Here is a 14,780-nt window from a genome sequence, read left to right on the forward strand (position 1 = left end):
ACAACCGACACGACCACCGCTTCTCAGAACCGACGTTTGGCGCACAGCTGACTACAGGCCCTTGTGCTTCCACTGTGGGAAAGCGGGCCACATCTGCCGTCATTTCTCTTATCGCGTCGAAGGGTACCAAGCGTTCCCATCCACTGCTTCTCGTCATGCTTTTGACGGCAGCCGAGTGAACATCGACACAAACTCGACGAGCTGGCAAGCCGATTCTCCCGGTTACCGGTCGCGCTCCCCTTTTCCGGGACATCGTTTTCCAGCTGCAAGACGCAGTTCCACCGACGTGGCCCAAGGGCGATCTCCCAGCCCATGCCGGGGAAACTGAAGGCCGCGACATCAGGGGGGAAGTTTGCTACACGTCGAAGTGCTGAAAATCCCCCATTGCCATCGAACGAGAAGCCGACACAGCCGGATGATTTAACGACAGACAAGATTGTTAGCGCCGGTGTTATTGTATCAATTGACGGCCACGACGTGACGGCGCTAGTAGACACTGGCACGGACTTTTCAATCATAAAGAAAAAACTGGCAGATGGACTTGGTAAAGTGAAAATGGAATGGTCAGGGCCGCACATTAGAGGTGCTGGAGGCCAGCTACTGACACCGACTGGCAAGTGTACTGCAAGGGTCAACGTAGGGGATTCGTCATTTTTCGCAAATTTTGTTATTCCCCCCACTGCTGCAAAGATGTCATCTTAGGTATGGACTTCTTACGCGAGTACGACGCCGTCATCAACATACCAGAAGGTATGGTAACCTTTTATGGAGACGAAAGTGCAGAACTACAATGCAAGTCGTTGCGCGTCATAGACGACATGACCCCATCACCGTTATCTTGCCATCTTGTTTCTGTCAGGTGCGACACAGAGTACGATGGGGAAAGTATTGCCGAGCAGATAATTACGCTTTTGCTCACTCAAGGTATTGCCACGCCCAGAAGTCTCGTCAAAGTAATGCATGGGGAAACAGAACTACTGCTGACAAACTTCAGCAAGCAACGACGACACGTTGCAAAAGGTTCAGCAGTTGCTTACCTTGACGAGATTGCGGAATGAAATTCAGCGAATGCTTTGCATTACAACAAGGAGAGCAAGACGCTTTGGCACCGTCACCTGTTTTTGACGTGAGCGCGAGCTTCTCGCCAGTGGAAAGGCAGCGCCTTGTGGACCTGCTTCACCAGCTTCGTGATTGCTTCTCGTCGACATCCAGAGTTGGTCAGACGCCACTGACGAAGCACCAGATTATCACGGAGGAGACAGCGAGACCAATCCGACAAAACTCGTACCGTGTAGTACCAAAAGAGCACGAAGCAATAGGAGAGCAAGTGAAGAAAATGCTCTTAGGTCATGTTGAGAGTCTTCAAGGCGTCCGCCCTGACCCCAAGATCACGGCCGTCGCAAAGTTCCGAACGCCAACGGATAAGAAGGCAGTGAGGCGTTTCCTAGGTGTCTGCTCGTATTACCGAAGATTTATAGCCAATTTTTCACATATAACTTCACCGTTAATGCGCCTTACAAGAGATGTCATTGCCTTCATACGGGGCAAAGAAGAACAAGTAGTGTTTAATGATCTCCGGCAGCGCCTGCAAACACCTCCTGTACTGGCTCACTTTGTAGAGGACGCTCCTACCATGATTCATACGGGCGCTAGCAACGTAGGTCTAGGCGCTGTGCTCGTGCAGTGGTGAGTGGCAAGACTCAGCCGAGAGAGTCGTTGCATACGCAAGCAGGATGCTCTCGGGTGCCGAGTCTAATTACTCAACCACAGAAAAGGAATGCCTTGCGGTGGTGTGGGCAGTTATGAAGTTTCGCCCGTATCTCTGTGGCTGTTCCTTCAGTGTTGTCAGTGATCATCACTCACTTTGCTGGCTGGCGAACTTGAAGGATCTGTCCGGTTGACTAGCGCATTGGAGCCTAAGGCTTCAAGAATTCGACATGACAGTGGTGTGCAAGTCCGGACGAAAGCACTCCGACGTCGGAGTGCTTTCACCGATTGATCGGAGGTCACCGATTGAGCAGGAAGTCACAGAAGATGACGAAGACATGGCTTTTATAGGTGTTCTAGACACGGCCAGGATTGCTCGTCAGCAGCGGGAAGATAACGAACTGATTCCGTTTATTTAATTTTTAGAAGGCCGGAATACAAGCGCACCCAAAACATTTGCAAGGAGCTTGCCATCATTCTGCTTCCGTAATGATGTTCTTTACAAGAAGAACTTCTCTGCAAACGGAAGCAGCCGCCTACTTGTCGTCCCAACGTGCCTCCGTAATTAGGTCTTGCAAGCCTGCCACGATGAACTGACATCTGGCCACCTGGGCTACACACGAACACTGGCCCGAGTCAAAGAGAAATATTACTGGCCAAGGCTTGCCAACATTACGTGCGCAAACATTACGTGTGCACATGCCTCGATTGTCAGCGATGCAAACCACCACATACGAAACCAGCTGGGCTACTACAACCAGTCCAAGTGCCCACGACCCCATTTGCCCACGACCCCATTTGCCCAAATCGGGATGGACCTTCTCGGACCATTCCCGACTTCCAATACTGGTAATAAGTGGGTAATAGTTGCCACCGATTACCTGACACGCTATGCAGAAACCAAGGCCTTTCCAAGTGGCACCGCAGTCGAAGCAGCACGATTATTGAAAACTTGGTTCTGAGGCACGGTGCGCCAGCGGTGATAATAACGGATAGAGGGACTGCCTTTATGACTACACTTCTAAAGACAGTGCTTAGCCTCAGCGGCACGGCTCACCGAAAGACCACAGCCTATCACCCGCAAACGAACGGGCTAACAGAACGCTTGAACAAGACTATCGCCGACATGCTGAGTATGTACGTAGACGTGCAGCAAAAAAATTGGGATGACATTCTACCGGACATCACATTCGCTTACGACACTGTTCAACAGGAAACAACGCGAGAGACACCATTTAGCCTTCTTCATGGCCGTGAAGTGGTGACGATGCTCGACGTGATGTTGCCACACGACTGTGGTGATATAGGCATGGACGCTGAAGCTTTAGCTGAACGTGCTGAAGAAGCGAGACAACTCACCTGTGTCAGAATCGCCCGACAACAGGACTGCGACGCTCGATGCTACAATCTACGGCACCGCTACATCACATATCAGCCAGGTGATAAAGTGTGGGTTTGGTGTCCCATCCGTTGGTGAGGGCTTCCAGAAAAGCTACTCGGGCAGTAGCTTGGTCCCTACAAGTTATTACGGCGCCTCAGGGACCTGAACTATGAGGTTATCCCTGACAGTCCTGCTTCCTCCAGGGCGAGGCAGCGTCCACCAAAAGTTGTGCATATTGCATGCGTGAAGCCCTATTGTTTGGAATGAAGTGCCCACACCTCTTCTGACACATCTTCCTGCTGCTAGGTGAGCATCGGGACGATGCTCTCTCTGGAGGAAGGCAAATGCCACGTCTAGTACGTGGCACGTAGAGGAAAATGAAGATCTCGCGCATGCGGAAGAGAAGAGGTCCCTGTGTGATCGTTTTTCAGTTGGCCTGCAATTAAAGTGTCCTGCCCTTTTTTTATCAGTTGCTGCTGCTTGTGAATCGTGACAATATTGAACTTAAAGAAAAAGAAACGCAGCAGAAAGTTGACCCCCGTCTTATATACTGGTAATTTTTTACTGGTTTATACTGTTTGGTTTTTAATGTTTTTATAATTAAAGTTTGGGACGTCGACCTATATTTCGGTTTATACAGTACTTAAAAAAATCGGGAATTCTGCACGAAGCAACTAGCAACAGCTCGCCATGCACAAAACCATGCATAAAATACGATCAAAGACATGAACTGCGAGTCAGCTGGTGCAACTATTTAACGGGCCACATAAAAACCAACAAAAGCAGTGCTTGCAAGCACTGCTTTTGTTGGTTTTATGTCGCCCATTATATCGCTGCACCAACATGTTGCACAGCACACAGCATGGCAAAGAAGCGGCAAATGGTAGAAGCGGCAAGTGGCATTTGGAACCTAAGCAGGATGCATTTGACCTGTATGCTACATGGTGGACAAACAGAACCAAAACATAGGTACAGGCGCCGACAAAAGTGGTATACTCCATGCAGCGGGAGCCGGAGCAACGGCAAACTGCATCGCAATGCCATCTACAGGCAGCACCTGGGATCGAGACAGCCAATGGGTGCCCTTTATTATCTGCAGGCATGTCGCTTGACTCGTGTCGATGTAGATGGCGTCGCGATGCAGTGTGCCGCTGCTCCGGCTCCCGCTGCGTGGAGTATACCACTTTTGTCGGCGCCTGTACATCGTGATCAACTTTGTCGCTTGCACTTGTAAACATCAAGCACAACGAATGTCGTGCAATGGATCACAGAACGCCATTGCTTTGGTTGTTTCTGCTCAGGAGGACTTGCCGGGAATGTGTAGAACACGTCGCCAGCAGGATTTTGTAGGTATTTGAGCATACCACCACACAAGCATTTCTTGACATGCCTTTAAGATTCTGCCACCGCACACGTGACGGGTGTTGGTTATTTCACTCCGTAAACGTGAGTCAGACACGCAAGACCACCGGTGCATTCATTCAGATTTGTGATGGACGGTTGCCGCCTTCTCAAGCACACTTAGTAAGGCCGCCACCAGTGGCGCGTCTGTCTGCACGTTCTATGCTTGTAGCACTGGTGCAAAAAGCAAAATATTGTCTCACCGGGCTCTAAGCACCACGAACACAGTAAGCAACTGCAGAACAACATACGAATGGCAATTGAAGTAATGACAGGCACAGTGATACAAACTTTAAATAGAGCCTCAAAATCTTTAGCATTGGCAAAAAGAGAGAAACCCAAAGCAAGAAAAAAAAAGGGGGGGGGAGGGCAAATAGTGTGCAATACATAGAATTGTGAGCCTCAGTGATCCATTAAAAAGAAGAACAAAGCAAATAAGGGCAGCTGCTTATCTAAAAGTTCTAGAGGTGTGCAAATAGCAGTTCTGAAGACCGAGTCGAGTGTGTATTAAATAGTGCTTGAAACAAACAACCAATTATTCAATACTGTTTCAATAATTTCAGAATAATAAACAGCCGTCTTGACCTTAAAGGGGGCGTGATACGATCACCCATCATTTTGCAGTTTTCCGCGAGAAATTGAAGTAGAGGTTCTGTTATGGCTATACACGTGTAAAAACTGGGTGGTAAAAGCAAATTTCTGTCCAAAATATGAGCTAGAACTTGCCGACTCGAAGCCCCGCCATCTGGCACCCACCACCATATTGCCAAGCCATGTGTGGCATTGTGTGCTGCATGCAACCAAGCTGTCGTCTGCTACAACATCGGCCACCGCACCACATGAGGTCGGAGCATAACTGCCGTTTGTTGCTGTATTTGCTCCAGATATTGCCTGCCATGTCTGCTACAATTCCAACTTCGTGTGATGAATCAAGCGACGAATCATTGAATAGCAGAAGCAGCGATGGTGCTACGCATTTTGACTTCGACCTCATCGCCACCAGCTAGGTGATGAAACATGGCCTCGGAGATATGCACGCGCCAGCTATGGACAAAGCCAGCACGCATGTTTCTTGGAGGCCATGTACGCAGACAGCATAGTAAACGTGGTCAACATAACATGGCTACGTTAGTGTTGCTTGAAACGCTGATGATTCTTTTCCACACTGTTATTTCATGCGCCCAGCACTGCTTAGCCACTGTTCATGGAAAACGAAGTCTGGTGCTACTTCGCACAATGCAAATGTTAAGCGCGTAGGTTGTTTGCTGGCACACATTCCATGCATACATGTCTCTTGGATCCATACTCAACAAAACTATGATTTTGTTAAGCTGCTGCGCATTCCCACCAGTTATTTTTGACCTCTGTAGTTGTGTGCAGCATATGTAAACAAATGCCCGCATACATGTGTTCGTGGTGCAAGCATTTAGCGCGATGTACGCTTTGACTGATCCTTTACTTGAACTTACTTTATTGCACCCGATATCAATAAAAAAAATGTCAAGGCTAGCGTTTGGCCGGGGCACAGGCAGCCGGATGGGTTGGTGCGCGAACACGGTCGGCGTCGAGCCTGGCTGCAGCCTTGGCTTTTTCACGAGTATCCCAAACTCGGCGAGCAGGCGCAAATCGTCACTGTGGCTGTCTGGCGTGAAGTGTTCCAAGAACAAAACAAAAACGTCAGATGAGCGCCAGTCCTTCCTGCCCGCATTCATCTCCCAAGCCTTATGCTTGATGGGCTCCTTGGGAAACCCGAAGTACGACACGGAGCACTCGGAGCTCCATTCGCTCTGGCACCCCACAGCGCTACATAGGCGCCGTGGCAGCATTGTTTCATCAGCCACTGCATAGTTGAAAAATTTCAATGGCAAGCTGAACAAAGCAAAAGTTGCCCGCATGCGTGCACAGCTGAAACACAGATTCTTCGTAGGAACATACATGCTCGCTCGGCGAGCATGCAGCCTGTTACGTCTAGGCTCGCGGGCGGGCCAGTGTTGCTCGACTGTGATGCCATTTGAGTGTCATAAAAAAATTCAATTGCAAATTACGTGCTGGCTCAAGTGCGAAAATATTTCGCCAATGTGTTCTTGAATGCACAAGGATTGCCTCACACAATACAGATTATGATTTAAAATTGGGTGTCATGCCCTCTTTAGAATACATTCATTTCACAGTCTAGTATATTCACAACTTTAGCAAGTTCCTGTCATTACATTGCGCATTATGAAGCATTTTTACAGCGAAGCTGTTAAGGGCTACTTTCCCCACTATTGTGTCCACGGGTAGAAAAATATCTTGAATATAGTGCAATGCCGGGCCGACCCGCAGCGGAAGTGATGCAGGCGTTAAGCACTCCCTATACGTGAGCCGATCCCAAAGATTGTGCAATGCTGGCCCAACCTGCGGTGGAGGTGCAGTTCGCCTATCTCGAACCCACCGGTCTCAGACGCTCCCCCTTGAAGTCGGAACTCTTACTGTATAGTCCCAAGAAACACGGTCCAAGGCCCAAGGGGTGGACATTGTTAGAAGACAGAGACATTAACCTATATACAAGAAACGGTTTCCGCATACCCAGAGTCGATTCAATTAAGGTATTGGGCATGATTGTTGAGTCGGGGGTACAAATGGCAAGACTATACGCAAGCTAGTTGCTAAAACTGAAAGTGCTGTTCGTTTAGTTCGGAGGGTGTCAAATCGGCATCATGGACTCAAGGAGGATAACCTCATTCGACTAACGCATGCCTTCGTTCTGTGCCACTCTACATATGAGGCAGCCATGCTTCGATGGAAACGGGCAGAGCGGGATGAATTGAATGCACAGCTTAGGAAGATTACCAAGCGGGTTCTCCGGTTACCCGTATACACTTGTACAGAGCGCTTAATGCAACTTGGCATTCATAATACTCTCGAAGAGATTGCAGAGGCCCAGGAGCACGCACAGCTAACTCGCCTCACTACAATGAGGGCAAGGAGATCCATCTTGCAGGAACTCGGATATCACCCCGATAGAGTAGCGGAGGAGTTTTCTTTCCTCCGTCGATTTGTGAAAACATTACGGTCGCGCCCATACCTAGGAACATGCACCCAGATCACAATCCCGGTAGAAGGAGGGCAAGGGCGGCCAACCTCCTTAGGCAAATACACAATGATCAGCGACAGATCAGCTTTGTGGATGCCGCTTCTTGTAAGGGACGTCGGGCGTTCACCATCGTCACTGTCGATGGTCGGCAAGGAATCACCAATGCTGCCTCGGTTCGGACGAGGGACTCCGAAATGGCTGAACAAATGGCTATTGCACTAACCCTGCTGGATAGCTCACGGGATGTCATCTATAGTGATTCAAAATTTGCAGTCAGAGCATTTGAAAAAGGCACCGTTTCCAAACAGGCCCTCAGACTTCTCGGGGGCAAGGAAATCGCGCACCACTTCATTTATTGGTTTCCCGCACGTCAGGGCCAGATAAAGGGTGCTCCTCCCAATCTCAACGAGTCAGCTCATGGGGCTGCACGTGAACTTGCCCACCGCGCTACCCTCGACCAATCGGAAGCCGACTCCTCAGAGAACAGGGACACGCCCTCCACCTACGAGATTACTAAACACTACTATCTCAGCCGTAGAACCTACTTTGCTCCTCATCCACAGCTCAATAGAGCTCAAGCATTGATGCTCCGTCTCCTACAAACGAATACCTATCCGAATCCGTCGCTCTTACATAAAATCTATCCGGATACTTACACCAATGCTACCTGCCACGATTGTGGAGAAATAGCCACCTTAGACCACATGCTCTGGCGGTGTGCCCAGTCGCGCTCTATCATCGCTAACAGCTCGGCCAGGTGGGAGGCGTTTCTCCGCAGCCCTCTTCTGGCTGACCAACTCTGGGCTGTCCAGCAGGCCCACGACGCGGCCGAAGGGCTCGGCCTTCTGGTTCCCACGTGGGAGCGGCCCGCTTCGTGAAGACTCACAATCTGCAGGACTTCATTAAAGTTTTGCCATACCATTACCATTGAGCAACATAGTGTACTCCACTACCCAGTTCTTACGTCTGTTATGGCAACCAGGATGAAATTCATTGCTCTTTTGCTCCACTTTTATGCTTGATAGCTTGTGGTAAATAAAATTAAGTTTGCAGAGCGTTACGTCTTCAACCTGTGCAGTGGGAGGCGAGGAATGCCATTATGGAGGGCTCTGGTTTAATTTTGACCACCTCTGTGGGGTTCCCTAAAGTGTGCCTAAATATAATTACTCCAGCATTTTTGCATTTTCGCTCACAGCCACCGTAGCCTGAATATTTTAACCCTTTCAAGGTCAATTTTTTTCGCAAAACAACTCTCCCCACCATGATCGATTTCTTTTATTATGGATTTAAAGTCTTCAGAGTGACCTGTTTTGAAGAAGACATTCACCACAATTTTTATTAGTGATCATAAAGCTACAAAAAAATATTTCCTGTGGGTAAACATGCATTGTTTATTCATGAACACAGATGTGCTTGCATAAATACTTATAAAAATAAAAAAGTAGATGCACTGAAATATATATGTTACAATTTGGCACTTGGGCAGTAGTCCGCATTGAATGAATCACCGCTCGACTGATTTGCAGAAGAGTGGCCAGTACACACATTCTTAGCGTAATCGAACTGTGTACGTGAGCGCACACAAGAAAACTCTATGGTTGTGCGCCCATCAGAAAAGCCAGACGAATCAGAAACTCGGCAATAATCTTTCGTCCCATCTCCAATGCGGGGCATTCAGTTTTCGTGAGCCTCAAGAAAAGGAACGCAGGCATGGCAGCCTCGTTCGTATAGGGTGGCATTGTCTCTATATACCAGCGCTCGCCTGTGAACAGACGTAATCGCACCTCTGTGAGCAATTAACAAACGAGCATCTAGCGGTGACCCTTTGAAAAACTGGAAACCAGATAGACGTCAGTCTGTGAGCACGACAAACGGGAACAGCCTGCGAGACGAAACAAAAATCAACTGCAGCACAGGTAGATACACGAAGGATTGTTGACGAAATGATGTAGAGGTGCCGTGGAATTTAACCCAAGAGGCTACAGAATGCTAAAAATATCATAGTAATAATAATTTCACACGGTGGCAGCACTTGCTGTGCAATAGTCTAAAAAATTTTTGCGTTTTTCAGACGCACAGGCGACAGCATAAATATGTGGCTCCAACCATTTGGGACTTGTACGTGGTGCTGTGTGTTTACGTTTTTGACCCTGAAAGGGGTTAAAACTATCAAGCGATATTTGTATCTGTGAATAGTGATTACACGTCTCTAATAGTGATACGATGTATAGTGAATAGTATGCGACAAATGGTGACTAAACACATTGAAGACAAAATCGAATATGGCAATATCGGATTTGTTATCCAAAAGTTGGTAGCATGCCCTCCCCCCCCTCCCAAGAAAAAAACAATTCTTGGCCTCTGGGAGGCAATCACCGAGAAGAGTGGTCTGATTGGCTGATACAGCAGAAGCGGTGGGGATTGCGAAGGACAAGCTGCGTGCCAGCAGGCCTTGTGTGGTTTGCACTGTACTGGCTTGCCTTTTGTCTACACAGTCATCCTTCTGCTGACAGTTGTCAAATAAATGGCTACCTTGTGTCGAGGTCGTGAAGTGACTCCTATGTACATACTTGCCAACACCCCAAATTTTTTTCTCATTTTTACGAATTTGGGCTGGTTCTATGATTTCACGATTGTTGCATCAAGTCTTGCGATAAGTAAGTTCTGTTCTGCGAAAAAGTTTTGATGCTGTTGAGAGATGTGAAGTGGTACGAAATTGCAAAGAAATTTATATAGAGAAAGGAAATTGCAATGGTACCCGTACTACTCCCCTGCAAATGGTGCGTGATGGTGCCTGCACAAGGTCCTGTGTGGGAGCACATGACGCCTGATATCAGAGGGAGTATCTGCTTCGAGCAAATTTATCCAGTCATGTTCCTGAAGCAGGCAGTATCAGCAGCAGCAGCATAGTTGCTGATGAAGTCATTGATCTGGAGACAGCGTTGTCATTCTTTACTGCTCCAAGTTTGCCGCATCCAAAGGTAAATTACCGTTAATAAAGCGAGCGTGGAACAACAAAGGAGCAGTCTTAAATGCATGCTATCCGTCATGCACACAGGATTTTTACGATTTCTAAATTTCGCACATTGGCAGGTATATAAGTGAACGGAATGTCCAAATTGAATGAGCTTTGTCAAAGCGGCCCTACAACACCTTGTCTTGAAACGTCGGAACCTGCTGGAGTGTGCACAATGTTTATCACTGAATACATTCCCGCAGGGCAGAATGCCTATTCATAGGTCCTTACTGATAACAAATCTGAATTTTCAAGAAACCATCAGCAGGTTGAGTAACCAGACAATTTTAGAATATTTCACCAAAGCTTAGTATTTTTCTGCTTGGACTATTCTTCATGTTCTATCATAGCCAGGGCTGGAATTGTGCCTTTTGCCATACCTTCCATAATGGCTGGGGGTGGAGGGTGGAAAAGGGAGAAAGTGTGTTGGCAGGTGTCAAGGGGGTTAGGAGAGAAAATTTCCATTCTCTAATGCTTATTTACTAATTTTTATTTTTGCCAATGAACCTTGCAGAAGAACTCAGATGCCCCCCACCACAACGCTCGGTCTGACGAACATCGGCTTGGCTTCCATCGCCGATCAGGAGGAAGCTTGCGGTCTGGTTTCCACAGTGATGGCTACCGGGAGAGAGACCCAGGTGAGTAATGGATGTTGCATTGGTGGAGACAAGAATTATGTAGCAATTTAGAGGGGCCTTGCAAACCTTCTGTGGAATGTGTGGTATGTGCTCGATACTGAAAGCCTGCCTCTTCGTAAACCTTTCCTGTGAAAAGTTTTGGATGGGCCTTGTATGTGCTATTGCATTTAGTAGGAGCTGCAATATGTGAGCTGTGGTCTGAGCGCTCATCAGGTTGAGTTGGTGGCTCTAATGTGGAACATCCTCGAAAAAAAAAAAAAATGTGCATAAAGTTTCACCATTCTTGTATAATTTGTAATGCGCATGCTCCTGTGCTTTCCATTGTCTGCTCTCTTTTTGGAGCTATAATAAACAGTGAGAGGCATATTTGTTGGCATCTGCCCATTGTGATTGTCACCTATTGTATTTCTCAAATGCTGCTGTCGACCCCCCCCCCTCCCACAAAAAAGGAAGAGTATATTGTCACGTGGCAGTGACCTTAAAGAACACAGTAGCAGTACTGTGAAAGACAAAACTAGCTTTTATTGGGCGAACCTGTGCCCACAAAACAGGCTACACTTAAAGCACAACGATAGCGGCGAACACAGTCGGCGATCGTTGAAAATCTGATCAGCGGGTCAAGCGCGTCGGCTTTTATACAACAGTCGACGAATGTTCCAGACTAATCATTCGGACCCGCGTGCCTTCCACAAAGTTCTACACCATTCGCGTCACGCGATGAAATCAGATAACACAAGGTTCGGCGACAACAGACAGCCGGATAGAAGCATCGATAACTTTCGAGAAACTTCGGATACATGCAGGCGCATCCCGCGCTGTGCGATTACATTTGTTAGGCGGCGAAACGTGGTCGCCCGATAAAGATAAGTACACGCGTCAATATGCTAATGTCACAATACATCCTGCAGGAAAATTACAAGAACGACGACATATCAGAGGGGATGCTAAGGCTTTTCTGAAGCTCCATTTAATTGATATCATGAATGAAGAGACTTTAGTATGCAGTTAAACCTTGTTATAATGAACTTCATCACAATGATATTCTTAATAGAAACAAGTATTTACCTTTCTATAACTTCTTTTCCATAGAATGCCACTTATTAAGAACCTTGCTATAACGAACACACACTTTCACTATAACGCAATTTCACTGCCGCCACTAAGGAATACTGAGGCAATCAATGGTAACTTTTGCAGACGCAGATGGCCAAATGGTTGAATTACATGTGGCTGCTTGCGAACACGTTTCTGAAACCACGCCTCGCACTACTGAGGATGACCGCCTAATTGGAGCAGCGTCTTTTCCGTGTAAGGATTAAGTGCGATAAAATCACATCATGCCCTGCGCACTGTATTCTTTGGGTGCGAGTGAAAGCCAGGCTAAACTGAGAGGGATGGTGCATTGATGAGTGCAGTCTTCCCGCGGAATCAAGGGCAATTGGGGGAGGGGAGCGAGCTCGCGTTAACATGATCAAGTGCACATCAGGGGGAGTGGCAGGTTGGCCCGCATCTCCATTTCAAGCGTGGCTGAGCACATACGCAGCCTGCGCGCCCTGTTTTAGAGGTAATCGTTCGCGTGTTCAAAAAGTGGGTGTGCCGAGATGGCATGGCGTCATGTGCGCTGTCTTCTAGTGTGTGTGGTACTGTAAGTTCTGTAATCTCGAGTTTTGGAGACTTGTTGAAGCGGGAGGCACACGAAGCATTCGCTCACCACGGCCGCCGGCACTTCTCCTGATAGTGTCGTCCTGCTGAGGCTGACGCCATCAGCCCCAGGGGCAAAGCGGACACGAAAGCGTGACTGGCTTTGCTTTGTAATACCAATGTGAAGATATCGCCTGTAGCCATATCTTTCATCACTGGCTCTCAGATTCAACAAAATGGATATTTTTCTCGTTCATGTTTGCTGTCTCCGATTGCGCGAAAATTGATAAAATTTTTTGGCCCCTTTCGTGTAAGAAACATGGAAGACTGTACTTATTGAAGACTGTACTTATTTGTGCAAAAGGTCGAATTTCAATATAATGAAATTTTGATGTAACGAAGGAAATGGCCTATGTTACCAGCTTCGTTATGTTGAGGTTTAACTGTATTGATCTTCAGAATAAATGCTATTCTATGGACAACAACTTATAAAAAGTTATATGCTTGGCAATACTGAGAATATTGTTATACAGTCGAACCCACTTGTAACAATACCGGTTTTAACAATATATCAGTTATAACAATGAGAAGCTGCTGCGCCGTCAGCTTTTGTTTGTTCTCCATGGTGAAGTAATCCGCTTAGTACAAAGCACCGATGCTGCATTATCAGTTATGATGATGAAGTTTGGCTGCTGGGTGTCTGTGCTGAAAGGTAGTGAAATGCAAAATCCTTGAAAAAAAGAAAGAGAAATTTGAGTCACTGCGCAATGGCCTGCTGCCCTAACAGCCGCCGCGCGTTCATTTTCCAACCTTCTCCGCGCGCCTCTCTCCCATGACCCTTCCATCCCTCCGAACACGAATTGGCTGCACCCATAGCTCAACGCCACTCCACCCTCCGAAACATGAATGGACCGTGCCAACTGTGCTGCTCCCAGATTGCTCGCTAGCTCCTCATTAAGTGCAGTTCTGCAAACAACTTAATTGCTTGTGTTCGTCCTTGTTGGTTGTGTTGAAATTGTTCCTGGCCACGTGGTTTCTCGGCCTCGTTTGACTCATCGCTGAAACGGAAGATGAATGATGAATCACCTGCAATACATGACGTTGCCAGTGAAAAGAAAGTGCATGGCTATAGGTTTGCAAACTAAGTGCTTCTAACTGATAGGTGATCGTCGCGAACATGCTTGTATCGGATAGCGTTGGCGACGACGGCAGCAATGATGCAGTAAGGTAGGTTGCCTCAACGTTGTCCTCAGAGGAGGCCCGCCAGATGATTCAGTCCCTCCGGAGCTTCTTTTTCATGAGGAACCTTCCGCTGCACTACTTGGAGCGCTTGGATGCCTTGGCGAAGGATGTCGGCAAGCTTCGCGTAAAGCATGCAAGGCTGACGTTCATAGGGTTTTCTCGTGGAAGCTAGTGAGAAGTACGTGGCGAAATGCTTGTGGTGATCTTCCTTCAGCGTTTCTTCAGGATTTCTCAAGCTGAGAGGCTGCTGCAGCAACCTCCTCGCACTTTTTAAAAGGCTCCTTTTGGGGCCACTAAAGCGATGCCTGGGTGGAGCTTGCATATCGCTTGCCGCCTGTGACCCTTCTTTGCAGTTGTTATAGCAGTGCCATTCTGTAACGCCGACAGCCGCGGCTTGTTACATGGGATCCCAGGAAGCAGTTAAAAGGACACTAAAGGTAAATAGTAAGTCAAGCTAAAATGATAGATTATAGCTCGAGAATCTGTAAGACGTCAATATTATCGTGAACAGAGCCTTAGTAATTGAGAAATTGAGGCAAATGCAGGACAAATTAGAGGCTCCGAGACATTCAAGTACTTGCCCGATGATGAAGGCACTCCTCATTTATATTCTGTCACTAGTACTCAACCACTCATTATAAAGACATCATTACATTGCGTTACAAGAGGCAATAAAAT

General features: G+C 47.5%; 1 protein-coding gene across 2 annotated transcripts in view; it reads left to right on the forward strand.

Moving 5' to 3' along the window:
• Positions 1-14,780, forward strand: part of LOC126517613 (vasculin-like protein 1) — an 83,614-nt gene that overhangs the window by 24,452 nt on the left and 44,382 nt on the right. For both annotated transcript variants that reach the window (XM_072285437.1, XM_050167401.3), the window contains exon 4: positions 11,096-11,219. In XM_072285437.1, the coding sequence (XP_072141538.1) occupies positions 11,096-11,219 (124 nt within the window). The remainder of the gene's footprint in view (positions 1-11,095; positions 11,220-14,780) is intronic.

This window comes from Dermacentor andersoni, chromosome 11 (genome assembly GCF_023375885.2).
Source record: "Dermacentor andersoni chromosome 11, qqDerAnde1_hic_scaffold, whole genome shotgun sequence".
NCBI lineage: Eukaryota > Metazoa > Arthropoda > Arachnida > Ixodida > Ixodidae > Dermacentor > Dermacentor andersoni.